This window comes from Mizuhopecten yessoensis, unplaced genomic scaffold (genome assembly GCF_002113885.1).
Source record: "Mizuhopecten yessoensis strain PY_sf001 unplaced genomic scaffold, ASM211388v2 scaffold8807, whole genome shotgun sequence".
Taxonomy (NCBI): Eukaryota; Metazoa; Mollusca; class Bivalvia; order Pectinida; family Pectinidae; genus Mizuhopecten; species Mizuhopecten yessoensis.
In genome coordinates this window covers 33,329-51,674 of record NW_018407731.1, presented here as the reverse complement: position 1 = coordinate 51,674, position 18,346 = coordinate 33,329, and the positions used below count along the sequence as shown (strand labels likewise).

Genomic DNA, 18,346 nt, shown 5'->3' with positions numbered 1-18,346 from the left:
ACATATTTGACCCCTGTGACCTTGAATATGGGTGAAGGTCATTCATTTGAACAAACTTTGTAGCACTTCATCTCAGCATGCTACTGGCTAAATATCATCACCCTGAGCATTTTGGTTATTCAGAAGAAGTTGTTTAAAGGTTTTTTAATACAATTGACCCCTGTGACCTTGAATATAATTGAAGGTCATTCATTTGAACAAACTTGGTAGCCCTTCACCCAAGCATGCTACTGGCCAAATATCATCTCCCTGGGCATTTTGGTTATTGAGAAGAAGATGTTTAAAGTTTTTGACATATTTGACCCCTGTGACCTTGAAAATAGGTGAAGGTCATTTATTTGAACAAACTTTGTAGCCCTTCATCCAAGTTTGCTTTTGGCCAAATATTGACACCCTAGGCCTTTCGGTTATTAAGAAGAAGTCGTTTAAAGTAAAATATTGACGCCGGACGCCGGACGGACGGACGACGGACGCCGCGCCACGGCATAAGCTCACTTGGCACTTCGTGCCAGGTGAGCTAATAACCAAATACTACTAATGGATATTTTGTTCGAAATATTTAGCCACTAATTTACTTACCTGTTGAGCAATGTCTCTTGTCAGGATAACTGAGATCTGAAGATATCGAAGATCAAAATATATTTTGTGAAATATTACATTATACCACAAGACTATGTTTACTCAAGCCGTCTATGTATGCGATTTTTATGTGTACTATTTTTTTTTTAAATCTGAGTCCACTTTTCATTTTTTTGTCGTCGGGATATCTAAAGACAAAAGCAGAAAGCAAGAAAAACAAAAGAACCAGGTAATTATATATTCTGTCAACAGATTCAACAATAGGTTTAATTTATTACATATTCATTCCGGTAACAAGTAACACATCAAAAACGGGTCACTTCATTTTGATCACATACACTGTTTGTATGGTTTCCTTCCCATCGCTACAACATTTACACATCAAACAATACAGGGAATTCTGTTTCCTTGTTTATACACATCAAGTACACAATAGTCTACAATACGAAGGGGAACTTTCTCACTACTAGTCCTTTCAGTGATCTATTTCATTGCAACAACAAAAAAATAACAAACAAAAAAAATCTTATTTAGCTCTGATTCCTGTTATTTAAAAATGTCTTTGGGTTATGGATATTAAATGATAGTGTTGTTTTACTTGAACCAAGTGAAAATGAAACAATTCCAGGTTCTATGATAAAAGAAAGAAGAAAAAAAAGAATATACATTTATTATTGAAAATGCGTTTTTCACAAGAAATTTCTTGAATGGAAATGTACCATTTAAAACTGTCTTCACAGTGGTTTGTGACTTGTGGGTTCTTAATAAAATTGTCCTAGTAACTGATAGTTAATTGAGCACAAGATCATTAATATAATGAGCTTTATCAAAAGAATGTTTATTGTTTCTGGGACAGAAAATTCTTTACAAACATTCCATTGTGACCAGCTAATCAAAATTATAGCTGTTTCCTGTCAGTATGTGCATTCTCATAATAAATTGACATGAAATCCCCTCATATAAACACAGGAACTGGCCTAAATTCACAAAGACTGGCCTGAAACACAGGAACTAGCCTAAAATACAAGGCAGATTATGACAATCAATTATTTCTGAGATGAATGTGTTTAAATTTTGAAATTAAATAAAGGATCTGACGAAAGGATCTTTCATTATTCTATGATCAGCAAAGAAACATTTAAACATTAAAACATAATACTAACTTTTCAACTCCTCGCTATAGTTGTTCAAGGCCAGTTTGCTTGGCATAATATGAAAACAACATATCTGGTGGGCTAGTTCATCTACAAAATCATTCAAAGCTAGCTTTTAAGCTAGTCAAAATTGATAACTCATTCCGCCTAGAACCAAGCTTTCTTAACCCTTCAAACAGATTATTAGTAAAAGAAATTAACACAAAAATCAAGTGCCTGTTGCCATGATTACTGGCAGCATTGATTCCCTGACAACAGGAATGAAATTGAAGAAGTCCAGCTTATTATAGGCATTGACAATGTTAACCCCACTGGATCAGAACTCCAATATGACAATAGCAGTTGAGAGTATTACACATACAGTTATAAGGGATCATTGCCAAGCTATGAATTACAGTGGATATTATTAAAATGTCCACAACCAATGGTACCAATATAATGATACTCAACACTTATATAAGGTAGAGTTGATTGATTAGCTGTTCCTATTACAATGCCTAAATGACGACAATGTCTAGAGTATGTAATAATACCAGTATATATACAACACATGGTTATTGACAAAGTCTATATAAAGATCATGTTACCATAAGGTAGAGTTGATTGATTAGCTGTTCCTATTACAATGCCTAAATGACGACAATGTCTGGAGTATGTAATAATACCAGTATATATACAACATATGGTTATTGACAAAGTCTATATAAAGACCATGTTACCATAAGGTAGAGTTGATTGATTAGCTGTTCCTATTACAATGCCTTAATGACGACAATGTCTGGAGTATGTAATAATACCAGTATATATACAACACATGGTTATTGACAAAGTCTATATAAAGACCATGTTACCATAAGGTAGAGCTGATTGATTAGCTGTTCCTATTACAATGCCTAAATGACGAAAATGTCTGGAGTATTTAATAATACCGGTATACAACACATAGTTATTGACAAAGTCTATATAAAGACCATGTTACTAATCACAACCAATGCTACCAATATGATGATAGGGAACAGATGGATTCATAAGCAGGTTCTATTGCTTGCAATCTCTATTTAACGACAATGCCTGGACTTACAATAATACCACTGTGCATTTCATAATCATCTATTAGTACATTATATTTTGACTAAACATTTTATAATAACTTAGTACACGAGGTAGTATTTTTACCCAGAACTATTGAGATTGATTATCAAAGGGAGGCAATAATATAATATTCTGTAATACAATGCAGTATCCTGAAAGGAGCTACAGGTTTCTGTTAATTCAGGACAATTCATCAAATGTATTCAAATGTTTATAGTACTTCACCATCAACATGATAGCTTACAGTGGTTCAACAATGAAATTAAGATCAGAAACTCTAGGAAAAGCATCCTATCACCAATGCCATTTCTTGCAAAAGGAAACATAAATTTGTTTCAATTAATATTTTATGCAAAATTGAATAAAATTAATGTGTTCTGAATGAAAATCATCTTTTATGCCACAATTAACATCCTTAACTTGGCCTGCTTACTTTGGACATATTAACAAGAAATAACTTAAAATGCTTGTACATTGTGTATAACATGACAGGAAACAAGAACAACTGAGGAGAAAACAAAACTAACAGAGTTACTGCCCCTGACAGAGAAATATCAATCTGATGTTTGGTCTAAAACAAATTCAATCTCTATTCCATAGTTGGCATAAAACCATATTACGTCGGCTATTAGTCTGAGCATGGTTTGTCACTTGGGAATGTTAACATTATAATGTATATATATATATATTTTTACTCTATATTTACTTTTCTTCTGTCAAATAATATATAACCTTTATACATTATAGTAAGTCCCTGATTGAGCATTTCTAAAAAACTGGAATAAAATCCATAGTACCTAAATATAAGTAGATTGATTTGTACATGTTAACAGATTTAATTAGGACAAATAATTTTGATAGATCTATACATGTAATAATACACTTATCACAATTATATTAATAAAATCACAAATATAATGCCCTTTGACCCTTTTTTCATTCATTCTAAATTCTTTACTCTAGTAAACAGAATACTCTTTGGCAGTGACGTCTGAAGGTTTTCTTCATTTCTTTAATATTTCTAATGGTTATTTTTTTCAGCATAAAAGAATTGCTGGAATTTCTGTAACTACCACCTGGGAGATTACTTCAAAAGATAAGTGCCAAATACCGGTAATAAAATAAAATTTGGCGCTTTTGATATAGAATAAGTCACTGCCAGGAACATATATAGTGGTTTTATATGTCTCTGTATAAGGCAATATAGCAGGGCACTAGCACATGTCAACCTGATCAAGTGGTCAGATACATTAGGATACAAAAGATAGCATATTGCTATTATTAATGCTCAAAAAAATACCAAACCTCAGCAAAATCCCATCTTTAAAAAAGGATACAAAAATGCGAATTATTTACCAAGCTGTTGTGATTGTTATATACCCAACATCAGATATTTATTATTTTTCACCAGTAAAACCCAAGCTAAAAAAGATTCAGTGAATAATGTGTCATACCAAAAGTCATAAACTTTTTGTTAAGTTGTAAAATTTAAGTGAATATCTGTTGAAGGAACGTGTACTAGGTTACTACATGGCCAGACTCTACCCAATATGAGGTTATTATCCATAAAATATCTAGTTATTAGGAACATAATATAATCCATATTTAGACTATAGTTTGCACTGTGTTTGTATCATTGTACAGAAGTATCTAAAGTCTATCAAGACTTATTTGTTAAATGGTCAAACACTTTTGTTTACACACTTAAGATAGCTTTTCTGTATTACTTGAGCATTTCAAAAGAATGTTATGTAAGGGTAGAGAATTGTAAATCTACAGAGTTAATTACAGTATCACCATCTGACTCTGTCAGTGGTACTTTTCAAAATCACAGAAAATAAATTAATAAGTTATTTTAAGCACTTTTAAATTCTAAAACAAATTCCAATGCCTCTACCTATTACATAGCACAAGCTTGACACCTGAACATCATTTGAGCATTCTTAATGTCAAACCTTAATTCACAAAAGTTTGACTGCCCCACTATCCTAGGTGTCATGATGCCATTGCTGTCATCTACGACTTTTCAGGACTAAACATAACTTTATTTATTTTACAACAATTTTGAAACAAGTTTTTGTTAAAACCACTCAAGGAAAGGTTTTGGACAGGGTCACTCATTTAATACATCAGGCATTAAGTCAAGTAGTCACAGTTACTGTGTAACACTTAGTTTTCAATGCACACTGCATTAAGAAAACGAATAGTTTCTAGATTTAAATGTGGTATGTAAATGAACTTTGACCTCAAACTGTGTAATTTATCTGAACTTAACTTAAGACTGTTTGATTTTTGCATCCCTTGATGAATAGGCAACATATTATTTACACTTAGTACATACTTACACGTAGTACAAACTTACACGTAGTACATACTTACACGTAGTACATACTTACATGTAGTACATACCAAGTTAATAAAGTTTTCTCTAAATATCACATAAAACCTCCGTTTTGTTTTCTCTTCTACTGAAGTATGGTGTCCAGAGTGTTTAATTGGAAAAAAATGTAACAACGAAATCACTTGAGCAGACCATACTCACACTCTCAATCAAAAATTATACATTAGAAAAACATGTCATCGTCAATATCAAAATCGTCATCATCTTCATCCATTCCCTCGAACAGACGATTATGGCACTTACTACCAGGCTGGTTGAAGTGTTTGTATGGGTTGTTGCGAGACAGCTCTGACATACACAACCAGCAGAAATAGGACCGGCACTTCATACATGTCATCTTGTTACATCCATCCATTTTCTGTAAGTGCAAAATAACATACATTCTGTAAGTGAAAAACTATACATCTCCCAACTTATACTGTAGGACACTAATGAAGAACCAGGAATGCCAACATCTGTATAATAGTCAATTTTAGAGTAACAAGTAAAATGTGGTAAACTTACATGTATATTGGTGATGTTTACCTGTGTGTAGCTGTCATATCTGTATGATCACATTTACCTGTGTCTAGGGGTCACATTTGCCTTTGTATAGGTGTCATATTTACCTGTGTATGGATTCATATTTACCTGAATGAAGGGGTCACATTTACCTGTGTATAGTGGTCAAATTTGCCTTTGTATAAGAGTCATATTTACCGGTGTATAGGGAGTCACATTTACCTGTGTGAAGGGGTCATATATACCTGTGTATAGGGTTTAAATTTACCTGTGAGTAAGGGTCACATTTACCTGTGTATAGGGGTCAAATTTACCTGGGTATAGGGGTCATATTTACCTGTGTATAGGGGTCACATTTACATGTGTGTAGTGATCATATTTACTTGTTTATTGGGGTAGAATTTACCTGTGTGTAGTTATCATAATTTACCTGTGTATAGGGGTTATATTAACCTGTATATATGGATCATATTAACCTGTATATATGGATCATATTTACCTGTGTATATTGATCTTATTTACCTTAGCAGAGTGATCATATTTACCTGGATATAGGGGTCACATTTATCTGTGTATTTGGGTCACATTTACCTGTATGTAGGGATCATATTAATCCGAATAATTCGGACTAGGGTCATATTGACCTAAAAGTAGTTGTGAAAATTGTCCTTTCCTATAGGTTTATAACTATGAAGGGGTCAGATTTACGGTAGGTAATGGTCAGGTTTCCTGTACATAGTGTCCAGAGTAGTGAGATAATTAGCCTGATATATAACCATGTATGTATAAACATGGCGCCAGAGAGTAACAGTGGCTGCTGATAGAACAATGTACCTGTATATGTGCTCCACACCCAGGACATTGCTTGGCGAAGCTTTCCATCCAATCGTTGGTGAAGGCCTCCTCCAGGGCCTGTTCTATAGTCTTTTTCCCATACTTCTTCTCCAGAAACCGCTTATTTTCCTCATCTGCATTCTGGTACTCCTCTCTCAGCTTTTTGAAGCCATCTATAAATTAACACATCATAAGCATATTGACTTTCTTTATTGTCAGCTCCTCAACATTAGGTAGAGATAATGTACATGGTTGTAAATTAAACCTTACATACTGGAGGTTTTCTAAAACTGGACTGACTGTTAAAATTTAATCAAACATTTATTAAGTTGTTTGAATGCACAAGTTGAGTCACTATTTGAATTAATGATAACATTTCTAAAGTAGAGATTACAATGAAGTTTTAAACCTGATGCTTGTCATTGCCACAACACATACATGTACATTTATCATCATTAAATTTCCTTTACTGTGATGAACATCTTAAAGTAACTGAAAATATTTTTTCATTGTGATGACAATCTTCCTTATTTGTTATGACACATCTCAAAAAATAAAGAAATGAAAAACCTGAAGTCTCTCGAATGTGTTTACAAATCACCCAAGAACAAAAGGTGCCCTTCACTGTGATTTAACACCTCTAACAATATCACATTCCATATCAGGTGCAGCAAAGGTACCCTTCCTTGTGGTAATTTTCCTCAATACTTACCAGCCTTCACCCGACATGGCGACTTTCCGTGGAAGACAAGTTTACACAGAGTACAAAAGGAGTAGCTACATGACGGACAGGAACCCATGTTGCTTTCCCGGTCAAGCATAACTGGATATTGACACGCAGGACGTGGGCAGTACATGACATCTACCATCATATCAAGACCAGTCCGGAGCAACAGTTTCTCATACTTGTCAAAGAGCTCTTCATTAACGAGGGCCTTTACCTGCAAACAAACACAGTCTACTTCAGTCACCGCCTATTGACACCACACATTCAGAAGTCAATCATCAAACAACCATCTTCTATAGTACAAGATTTTAGTCCAAGTCAAGTTTCTTATTAATGACAAGATTTTAATTATCAAAGTGCACAGGTTGTAAACCAAATGGTTGATTAACAGTTGTATTTAACTAACAAGTTTGTAATTTAAAAGGCAGGCCTTAAAGGTGTTAAACATTGGCAGTTTCATTATAATTTGTTTTCTTTATGATTTACCTGAGAGGGATGAGCCTGTGATTCACACTTTTCATCAGGACAACTCAGGGCTGTTACATTTCCCTCCCCGATCTGTACTGTAAAATAGTCCTTCATACAATCCTTACAATACACATGGTCACAGTCCAGAAACTTTATACACGAGGATCCCGGTCGGTCCGAGAAGCAGACTTTACACTGGAACATTGTCTTCTCAAACTGGCATTGCTTCTCCTGTTTGTCATAGTCTAAGACGACTGGAATGAGCCGGTCCCGTGAACCAATATCCTGTATAGCTCTTGGTTCAGTGTCCGAACCTTTCCGGCTATCAAAGGCATTTGTTAAGTCTATAGTGGACTCTACACCTAGGAATTCCATAGTCTCCTCTGCCAAAAAACTTGTCCACATGAACAAAATTTCATTGCCCTTGTTTTCCTCCCAGATCTCGTCAAGCTTGTGGCAAAGGGCAGTCAGCTGTTAATAGTAGTAATCAGTTTATAAAAATATCAAATCCATGTTTATAAGTATAGAAATTTTCTTTTTATATTTATCTGAAAATATCAGGTATATAATATGTAAATAATTCTCAGTGAGACTGCTGTTATAAATAATGTACACATCATTTCTATACATGTCTGTCAGCCTGTCATTTCTTTCACATTTTTTTTTTATCTACTATGTAACTTCTCTGTTTCTAAATTCATGTTCAACAAACTTCAAGTTGTTTTAGGGTACTGTAAGTAATATATGAGACTCTCCTTATAAGGCTGTAGCAGTTGTTTTAAGGTACTTTAAGTAATACATGAGACTCTCCTTATAAGGCTGTAGCAGTTGGTAAGAGGAGCCAAAAGATATTTTTCATGTCATTCTGTCAAGGTCATTCAAAATTAATTCCTCTTTGATTAGCTGATGCTTTCTAGCCTTATCTTCACAAAACTTCACAACAATCTTATAGCTGGTAAGAGTAAGGCACAGAGTTAACTTTTCAGTGTCATTCAGTCATTGGCCTGTGTCACTTATGATTATTAGATTGTCTCATGCTCAGGGTGTAGATGAGGAATTTCCACCGAAGGGGTTTTCAAATTGGATGAAACCGGAGGCTTGGGATGATAAACAAAATTGCAAGACTGTCTTAAACTGCACTGAATTTAGTAACTGGTGGATTGCAAACACCTCCTACTTGAACTTTCACCTACCCAGTATTTTTTTTCCATTCAATGACAATATAAATGCAAAGCAGATTACCAGTTAACATTTAATCTGCCCAGATCAGATCACTATATTTCAGTTATTGAACAAGTACATACCTGTTTCCTGTTAAGCCACTTGCAGGAGAGTGTGAACTGTGGAGGGCTACAGGAAGGGTAGTCAGCAGGTAGCTGGAAATTAAGTATCACCGGTGGCAGGAACTTCACCTCGTGGACCTCCTCTATAGACTTACCATCCTTGTTTCCTGGTAAAATAGTTCATCATCATCCAATCAGATAAACAAGTCATTAACAATAATTGTCATCATACACTGAAGTGTTATCGCTTTCTCATATATATCAACACAAGTTATGGCTGCAGCATCCTCGATACTCTAGGGGTTACGCTCATTTTTGCGCTCTGCACCCCTGAAATATGTCATAGCAAAATTAAAGGCACGAAGAAAGCTGTTTGATTGGTCTCATGTAAAAAAAAAGTTAAAAAACCCTGACCAGTTACTAGACTGATACCTGTCCTTTGAAGATTACAAAGGAGCGGCACTCGACTTTAAAGCTGTCAATTTTTACTTTAAGCTGTCAATTTTTACCGTTCTGTGACAGTGAGATTCTTTTGATGTAATTCAAAGGATCGCACTTCTTGTCTGATCAACAAGGTGGCCCACACCGAGCCTTCAATTTTGTCATGACATATTCCAGGGGTGCAGAGAGCGTAAGCCAGCGTAACCCCTAGAGTATCGATCGCGAGGATGCAGCCGCAGCAGCAGTTGTTCTTTCCACAATAGCATTAGACAAGAAATTGAATTCCATGATTTCATGTAACAAGAAAATTTCACAATTATATCATGTGACACGTACAACAACTTTTGGTAAAATTTTACAATTTTGTATATGTTTCCAATTGAACAAAAACAATTATATTATACACAAGAATGGTGATATGACCAGTGTTTCATTTAGCTTATAATTATCAGTTCAACATCAATTATACTTACTACAGGAATATTCCTCTTCATAATAATGTTACTCCCTATTCTTAATGAAGAAGTATCTATATTCATATTCAATAGCTAACATATAAATAATGCAATTACTAAGTTAAACAATAAAGCTTTTACCTGATTTTTCTCTCCGGCTCAGAATCTTGATAGTGGTGTCAGGCAGATGAACACTGGACAGAAACTGGCCGCCCACATCTTCCGCATCCTGGGAGATGGCTATGACAGGCTCATCATAGATACTGGTCAATGCTAACAACTCATCAGCTTGGAGTTCCGTGTCAGTCATCTTAGCAGTAATACTTTTTAGTCAACCATAGTAAGGTGCTGAATCCTTTTAGGAAAATAAAGTTTTATTAGTTAGGGTGGAAGGAAGGAAAACACATTATATGTGTTAAAGGTATGGGGTCACCTGCCAGACCACGTGGGATGGCAATAGCTGCTCACATGAGCAATCATGTGAGCTCAAACTGTAGTTGAAAGTCACATAGTACGGAACCATACCTTCCAAGTCACCAGTATAAGACAAGGTGAAGATGCAAATGATCTCCTTGACCTGCTCAGATTTTTATATACAGCGCTTTTATGTATTACAGGTGTTCATGATATTGTGAAATTTTGTTATGTCACCCTTTTAAGTGTAACAAGACAGAGAAATGCATGGCCATTGCTTTGAACCTGTGAACTTCTGAACTCTTAGATTGACAATTGAGCTAGCTACCTGCAGGTTAATTGTCATTGATAGACCTAGACCAGTTCCAACCCATTCCTCCCTCCTTTTTATAAGATTCACCCCTTAAGATAACAGTATTTACAACCCAGGTTTGGGTATCCCCTTGCAAGCATTTGCTCACCACTTAAAACAAGAGTTTGTCACAGACACTACTGTAACAGGAAAGGAACAAGAGGCCCCAAAATGCCTGTATTGTTCACCTGGATATTTAAGCAATCATTGGAAAATAGTCTCATTAAAAGTATTTTTGCAAATATTTCCACATACTCTTTAAGAATGGTTCCAGACTTAATTATTCAGATTGCTAGCTTATTCTGTACTGAAGGAGAAATTTAAACATTTTTCTCTGGTAACCTCTATTGAGCCCCATCCTGCTGCAATTTGATGAACCAGACCCTCCCTTTATGCAACGTTGTGTCCTCTTGGTCCAAGGATATCTCATACGACCACAACTGGCTTATTTGTTTACATACGTCCAAGATATATATATACGTATAGTCATACATTATTTGACTTGCCAGTTATCCTGCACCTGTTCACCCAGTGCTTGAAACAAGGGTTGGCGAGCTCGCCAATTTTTTATCAAGAGAAAGAGAAATGCAGGGCCAGACCGGCTACCCATTTCATTGCAGCGAATCCAAACTTGACAGCTATATATGCAGATCATAAAAAACACATCAATCATTACGCAAGCAAGAAAGCATACATACATGTATGTATTGAAGTGTCGAAAGAATTAGTTAATAAGTTTAGGGTAGATCTACTGTAGACACTAGACTTTAGAAAGAAAATATTGTCAGCCTTTAAAGAGATTCCCAATTAATTATGTTTTAGTGTCTGTCTTATTCTTCAATGGAAGAAGACTACGGTACCTGCTTTTTGGAAAGATCACGGGAGTATGCTCTTCTAAAATGACTCTACACGTGATTTCAAGTGGTGATGCAAGCTATCACAATAAACTTCTAAGCCGTGCTGAAAGTCGTGCTGACAGCCGTTGACGTCGTAATTTCGTGATCTATGTTATATATATGCTTTGGACACAAACACGAACCGTGTGAAGCGTTCGAGAGATTTTGAATCGGCCGATAAAATTAAAGCCAAAATGGGGTCAATATATCCGGATCCGTTATCTTCAAGTATCCCGGTGAAACGGTTCAAGTGGCACAGAAATATCGACGATAAACGGAGAAACTGGGACCGAACGAAGGCAGAAATAAAAAAAAAATGCGAAGTTTCGAGAGATTAGTGAGAAATAAATAGCACTAACGTTTGATATCAGTTTTGTAGCTCTCCTTTGTACACTTTTAATGAAATCAAGAAAGATTAAGGATTTTAAATTATCAAATTTAAAACATAGAAATATAAACTAATACATGGATACTATGACACTTCTGTAACAGAAGGCTTTTTAAAAAATATAAACCAGAGCAAACGAACAAGAGGTCATCGTCTTCGACTTGATAAAGGAATGTCTAAATTGAACTTAAGAGAGTACGTATATATCCTTCAAAGAAAGAGTGGCCAACCATTGGAGTTCCCTGCAAAAATCACGTCGTCACATCACAAACACTAAAAACGTTTGAAGCCCGACTGGATAAGCACTGGGGGAAAACCAGAATGTTTTTACTTATTCGCTATCTGGGCATCCAACACCAGATGTTTTACATTTTGACAAATGGATTATTGTGTGGTCATTTGCAAAATATATAACTGCTTGTTGAAACTCTGGCCAACTCAATTGGAGATCATTTGTTTGTTTTAAAATGTACTGAACATTTCAAAACCTTCAAAATCTTCAGGCCAAGAAATGAATCTTAGGAAGAAAGATAAACTGTTCAGTTTTTTGACATTCTCATTTATCATGCGCCATTAACCGAAAATCATGTTGAAATCCAAGATATTGGTGGGAATGTATTACAAGCTGTACTTCATCAACTGGCTTAGTTTATAAAAGGAATACATTTGAATATTCAAATATTAGGAAATCCAGAGACATGAATGCACACGAAGAAAGATAAGCTGTTCAGTATTTAAAGCTCAGTTTGGACTCAGCTGATCGACGATAGATAAATGGTAATATATTTTGTACAAAAGCCGTGAATTATAAAATCGTTTGATAGAGTTCATCGCCATTGGTATTGCTTCATAAATGCGAAATATTCAGTATCTCTAGACGATTTTATTCTTGAAAATATAGACCGCAATAATTCTTCTGTGTAAATTGAAGTCCCTGATCTAAGGAAAACCCACATCCCCGTTTTAGAGCACAATTTCGATATAGGCCCGTGCAAATTAGTTAAGTATTATGTTTGGGCCTATCCTGATGTGTAGGAAATATCGAACGTTCCATGGGTTTGGATTTTACACTTTGAACTTCCAATCATTGGGAAAGGAATGCTTTTGGGCATTTTATACGGAGAGGACATTCATAAATTCCTCCTGATGACCAAATCTTATTATGCAATAAAATATTTTGGAATAAAATATGAACATAATTATCTATTAGACCTTCGTTCATTTTTTCCATCCGTCATACATAAACTGCTTTTCAACAAAAGCATTGCCTTACTAAAGACAGTTAGCGTTGACGCTGAAGCGATGACGTAGTCCTTGGGCTCCATGTTAGATTGTTCCAGTCAAGCATATAGTTCGTTGAAAAAATACTTGTACCAATTAAATAAGTTTCTGACAAAAATCTTAATTTTCAGTGTTATTTATATCCCAGTCATCTACATGAGAGGGACATTTCAATTAAAAAATATATATAAAGAATGTAAAATTTTAATGCAAATATCCCCTTTTACTAATCTTAATTACTACTTGCTCCCCGCTTACAAAATTACGTGCTCCGAAACGTTTCGCTTTCTCTAGGAATTGCGGCAACTGCACTCATATCTATGAGATCTGCCGCAGTAAATGGAATAAGAAGAAGATCAGTTCGCCCATAAGATACTCGTGTAACTAAAACTTGTACGCACGTGAGTATAAATAGGGTCTAATATCTCGAGATATTTCATGTCAGTTCTAGATCTATATTTACATTATAGGTACATCAACTCTTTTATTAGCATTTTGATAGATATAATAATTTAGTATAATTTATATGGTTAGGCAAATATTAGCATGGCTGATGAAAAACAACAAGGCTACATGTAGTAGCAAGATAAGCAATTTAACAGAATAAGTTAGGCTGCAACGTCTCAATCAAGAGTCAATCCGACTTGAACAAAAATTTGTTTGATCTGGATAAAGAAATATCCCATTCTTTTGCAACTAAACTTTTTCGTCAGTTTATTTTGTCTTACAAGCAACTTCATTTCTGTTTCCTCCAATCAGATGATCACGTGATGATGTTCGTAACTAGTTTGACTTTTGAACTCAATTCTTCTCCAATATCATTATAGACCATAAACATATAAAAAAAAGACTGAGCCCTGTCTCTGTCAAGTTTCTAATTATATCATATCACCCATAATCACTCTCTGTCTCCTATTGTTGGATGGCAAAACATGTATAGGGTTTTATACTTATATACAGTATCAAACCAACGTGTCAAACCTCGTCAAAGGCTTTGTGTATCACAAAAAATAATTCTGGCTTCTTTTGCCTTTGTCTGAACGGTTTAACAATTTCATCACACATAAATAATAATGATTAACATTTCAATCTTACCTATATGATATTTCATTTTTTTATTGGTTTCAAAATCTTTTCTATAACTCCTATTGGTCTATAATTAGGGGTCGCATCCACCACCCTTGCCATTGTACTCGGGTGTTACATGGATATTTTCCAATGTTATATATACAGCTTACCGGTGGAAATATATTTACAAAGTATAATAAAGAGAGACCTCACAAGAGTTTGTCAAGCCCCCTGTATGAATTTAGTAGGGATGAAGTTAGAAATAACTGACTGAAGTCCGAATAAGTTTTTGACGGGGCGTAAATATCTCTGCTTTAATGAACAAATTGAAAGGGGCATAGGTATTTCCATGTTGGTTTGTTAATGTTAAATACAATATGTGTATACAGTTAGTCCATAATTTCCTGTCCGTTATATTGTTTGCTGAGAAGTTATGTTTGGATTAGGGCTTGTCAGAGGGTAGCTATCAGCAGGTTGTTATGTGACAGATGTAGACTCAAAATAATCATTAAAAGATTAAATTTTGTCGATGGGATGTCACTGACAACCAGAGAAAAACCACTTTTATTTGTATGCCTCCCTTTCCAAGTGAAATAAATGTTTCAATAATACGTGAGGATTGTAGTTTCAATAAGTATCTGACTTTGGCCTCTTGTAATAAGAAATTCACTTTATTTCAAAAAATTGGTTGAGGGTATATATAATCTAAAAGTTTTGTTTTGTTTTTTTAAATCAAAATGCAGTTTGATGCCGAATCCAGAAATAGAAGCATTACACCTACCCAACCTCAATCTGGCTAGATCAGCTAACAATGGTTCGTCATATTACGGTGTCGATATAAATAGGCTATTTATATGTATTATAATTAACACCCTTCAGACATTTAGTTATAATCCAGCTAGGTGTTCAGTCGCTGCATGTAAGTATTTCCGAAATCTGTTAGGTTGTATTAAGAGAACGTGCAGTGATACTTGAAGTAAAGAGAAAATAAGAGAAATGTTTTAGATAAAATTGAATAATTAACCGTAACTGTTTATAGCTGCATTATTGAAGAATTTGTTTTGTAACGTCATGACGCATATACTCTTTCCTCAGGTGAACCTTCTTAATGTACATGTACACCGGATACGATGGAAAAAACTAAAGAACAGAAAAAACCTAGACATTCTAAAGCAAAAACAGTATCAAAGGAAAGGAAGTCACGAAGACTTAGGAATTTTTTTTCTTGGTTTCGGGGACATCGAAAAAGGAAAGATTACGACAAGTTGAAATCCCCTAGTGAGAATGTCTCGTCTTCAACTGATAACATTCCAAACTGGTCTGGGGAATCCGGTGTGGTTAATCAGGCATTCCTTCTGGATAATGTCCAAGTAGGGGGAAACTGTCTCCGGGCAAGCCTGACATCTGTTGTTACAGCTGCTAACTCCGACAACGGCAATACCACGACAAATGACGTGGATGAGTGCATGTCTGAAGTCAGCGCCGCCAACTCAGATGAAAGTCTTTTACAGAATGAAAGACCAGGATATATCGGCATACCATGCAGTCCATGTTATCGTCTACAGAATACGATCCAGGAACTTTCCAACGCGGTAGCTCGGTTAGGCTTAGAGAAGGAAAAACAACTTCTAATTAAGCAATACCAACGGGAAATTCACCACGTCAGACTTACCGATGAATGCAAGATACAACAGCTTGAAAAAGAGATTGGAAAACTAAACGCCGACATCTCATCGTTGATGGAGGTAAATGCCTCGCTGATCAAAAAGGGTCTGTGCACGGAGGATGACAATTCCAGACTGCAAGATGAGCTGCAGGAACAACGCATAAGATGTTCAGATGTTGAAAGTGAAAACACCAAACTTCATCAGAACATGACGATCCTAATGCAGAAACTTGGTAAGAAAAAACGGGAGCTTAGCAAGGAAAATGACAAGAACACGTCAATGTAGTATGTTGAAAGGAAGTAGCAAGTTTGACACCCAGTGTCGATGTAATACGGTGTTTTCATTGTGTTTTCTCGTGACAAAAATATAAGTGAATGATACAAATATGCAAGTAGGTTCAGCGATATAAGTTGCATTCTCATTGATATTATCAACACGTATAGAAAGACAACACATGTTTAGTGCTAAAGACGACAATAAGTGTTGCTGGTGGAAAGCAAATTATAATTGTTGTGTGTCAATTGAAGTGTGCTTTCTGCTTGAGAATATTGTAAACGGTTGCTTCGACGCGCATATCCGAATCTATAAGGATATATAAATAGACCATTGTACTATATTGCATTCTCCTATAAATAGATGTAAAGGATTTCCACTGTTTTATTGAACATAGAACATGGCTAATTGCCATAATAATACGTCAAAGGACATAGGGATTTCGACTTGATAACGTGAATATTAAACATATCTTTATATCATATATATGATAAAAAAGGTGAGGCTTCTTTTTTCGGTGTAATTAAAAGGTTAGACATCTAATTGAGATATCATTATTAGATGTACACTGATAAAATATCAAATGTTTAACACGAATATTGGGGAAGTGTGTTTGACCGTATTTATGAAAAGATCTATAAATATATTGATGTAATCAATGAGGAAATTTTCTATAAGATTAATAAAGATATGTCGAACAAATCCTAAATTACATCACGATATATTCTAATCACGTGGTGATTAGATGGAGGGTCTTATTATAAAAGTAACAAAACATAACACTGGAACTGGACACCCCGTAGGTAATCTATATGGAAATAACCGTTCTATGAGAAGACATTTAATTACACATATGTCGTCATTTCCTTATATAAGGTGAGCTTTGCCTACCTACACAATATATGTGTTTACGGAACATTGTCATCCATGACTAAATAATACCTGGAGGTTGCACCTAATTATGATTACTTAGTGTGTTTTTTTTCTTTTTATAATTTTGATGTGTTTTGTTAAAAAGTATTGAAGGCAAATGGAAAAATAAGAGTCATTACCACATTGCCTCTCTATTTCCCAAAGATACAAGTTAACAAGGAGAGGAATCTACCTACTTTTCCCTTACCATGTGATATCATAAGAGGAACCACCCCATTACCCATGATAACATATGAAACCCTTTGTTCATCCATGTATGACATATACTACCCATTGCCCATGATAACATATGAAACCCTTTGTTCATCCATGTATGACATATAATACCCATTGCTCATGATTACATATGAAACGCCTTGTTCATCCATGTATGACATATACTACCCATTGCTCCTGATAACATATGAAACCCCTTGTTCACCCATGTATGACATATACTACCCATTGCTTTTTCTACTATAAGTTACCACATTGATTCTCTATATTAACGTATTAAAGAGAATGAAATATAACCCTTGTTCTACTATAGTATAGGAGTTTATGGTAAAATGAAATGAAAACACCCCGTAAATTAGTATATAGGGTAAACTTATGTTTATTAATACGAAGTTTATTTGTGTGTAGGGTAAAAAGGAGATAATTAAAATTCCATTGTTTCTCTGCGATATAAAGTAAAAAGTAGAAGAACCACCCCGCCCACCCAGAGCGAAATCAGATGCTCTAGAAACTAAGCATTTTAGTACTACTGGTGACACCTGGTATGATGTCTGCCTTCACACACAGGAAAGTATACGTCCAAGACGATGTTAGACATACTGAACAATGCAGAATCATAGGTACATTGTAGTGGTTAACTTGCATAGTTATCTCCCTTGGATCAGAATTTCTAATTGATATCCATGTTTCTAAAATTAAATTAAAGTTCTATTAAAAGTTAAATAGCCGTTCCTCCTCCCAGCCTTCATTGTTTTAAACAGTTGCCTCATTTGATTTACATTTTTGTGGTTTTGATTTATTTCAAATTTATTTCAACATCGTAACAACCTGGTTCGTTTCTGTTCATTTCGCCATTGACCCACTTGCACATCTTCTATGCAAATTCTTTTAAATAACTTAATAGAATATTGCTATATTTGTAA

The 18,346-nt window shown here is 35.0% G+C and overlaps 2 protein-coding genes across 2 annotated transcripts; one reads left to right on the top strand and one right to left on the bottom strand.

The window, feature by feature from the left end:
• Positions 1–5,377: 5,377 nt before the first annotated feature.
• On the bottom strand, positions 5,378–11,695 carry LOC110456572 (E3 ubiquitin-protein ligase RNF14-like). Its single transcript, XM_021507383.1, has 7 exons — positions 11,562–11,695; positions 10,077–10,290; positions 9,061–9,206; positions 7,775–8,227; positions 7,274–7,502; positions 6,562–6,734; positions 5,378–5,584 (listed from the first exon to the last, which is right to left on the bottom strand). Exons 2-7 carry the CDS (start codon positions 10,243–10,245, stop codon positions 5,390–5,392), a joined length of 1,365 nt encoding a protein of 454 aa, XP_021363058.1. The 5' UTR covers positions 10,246–10,290; positions 11,562–11,695; the 3' UTR covers positions 5,378–5,389.
• A 3,536-nt stretch (positions 11,696–15,231) lies between these two features.
• On the top strand, positions 15,232–18,122 carry LOC110456577. Its single transcript, XM_021507396.1, has 2 exons — positions 15,232–15,253; positions 15,430–18,122. The coding sequence occupies exon 2, from the start codon at positions 15,465–15,467 to the stop codon at positions 16,284–16,286; it is 822 nt and encodes a 273-aa protein (XP_021363071.1). The 5' UTR covers positions 15,232–15,253; positions 15,430–15,464; the 3' UTR covers positions 16,287–18,122.
• Positions 18,123–18,346: the final 224 nt, after the last annotated feature.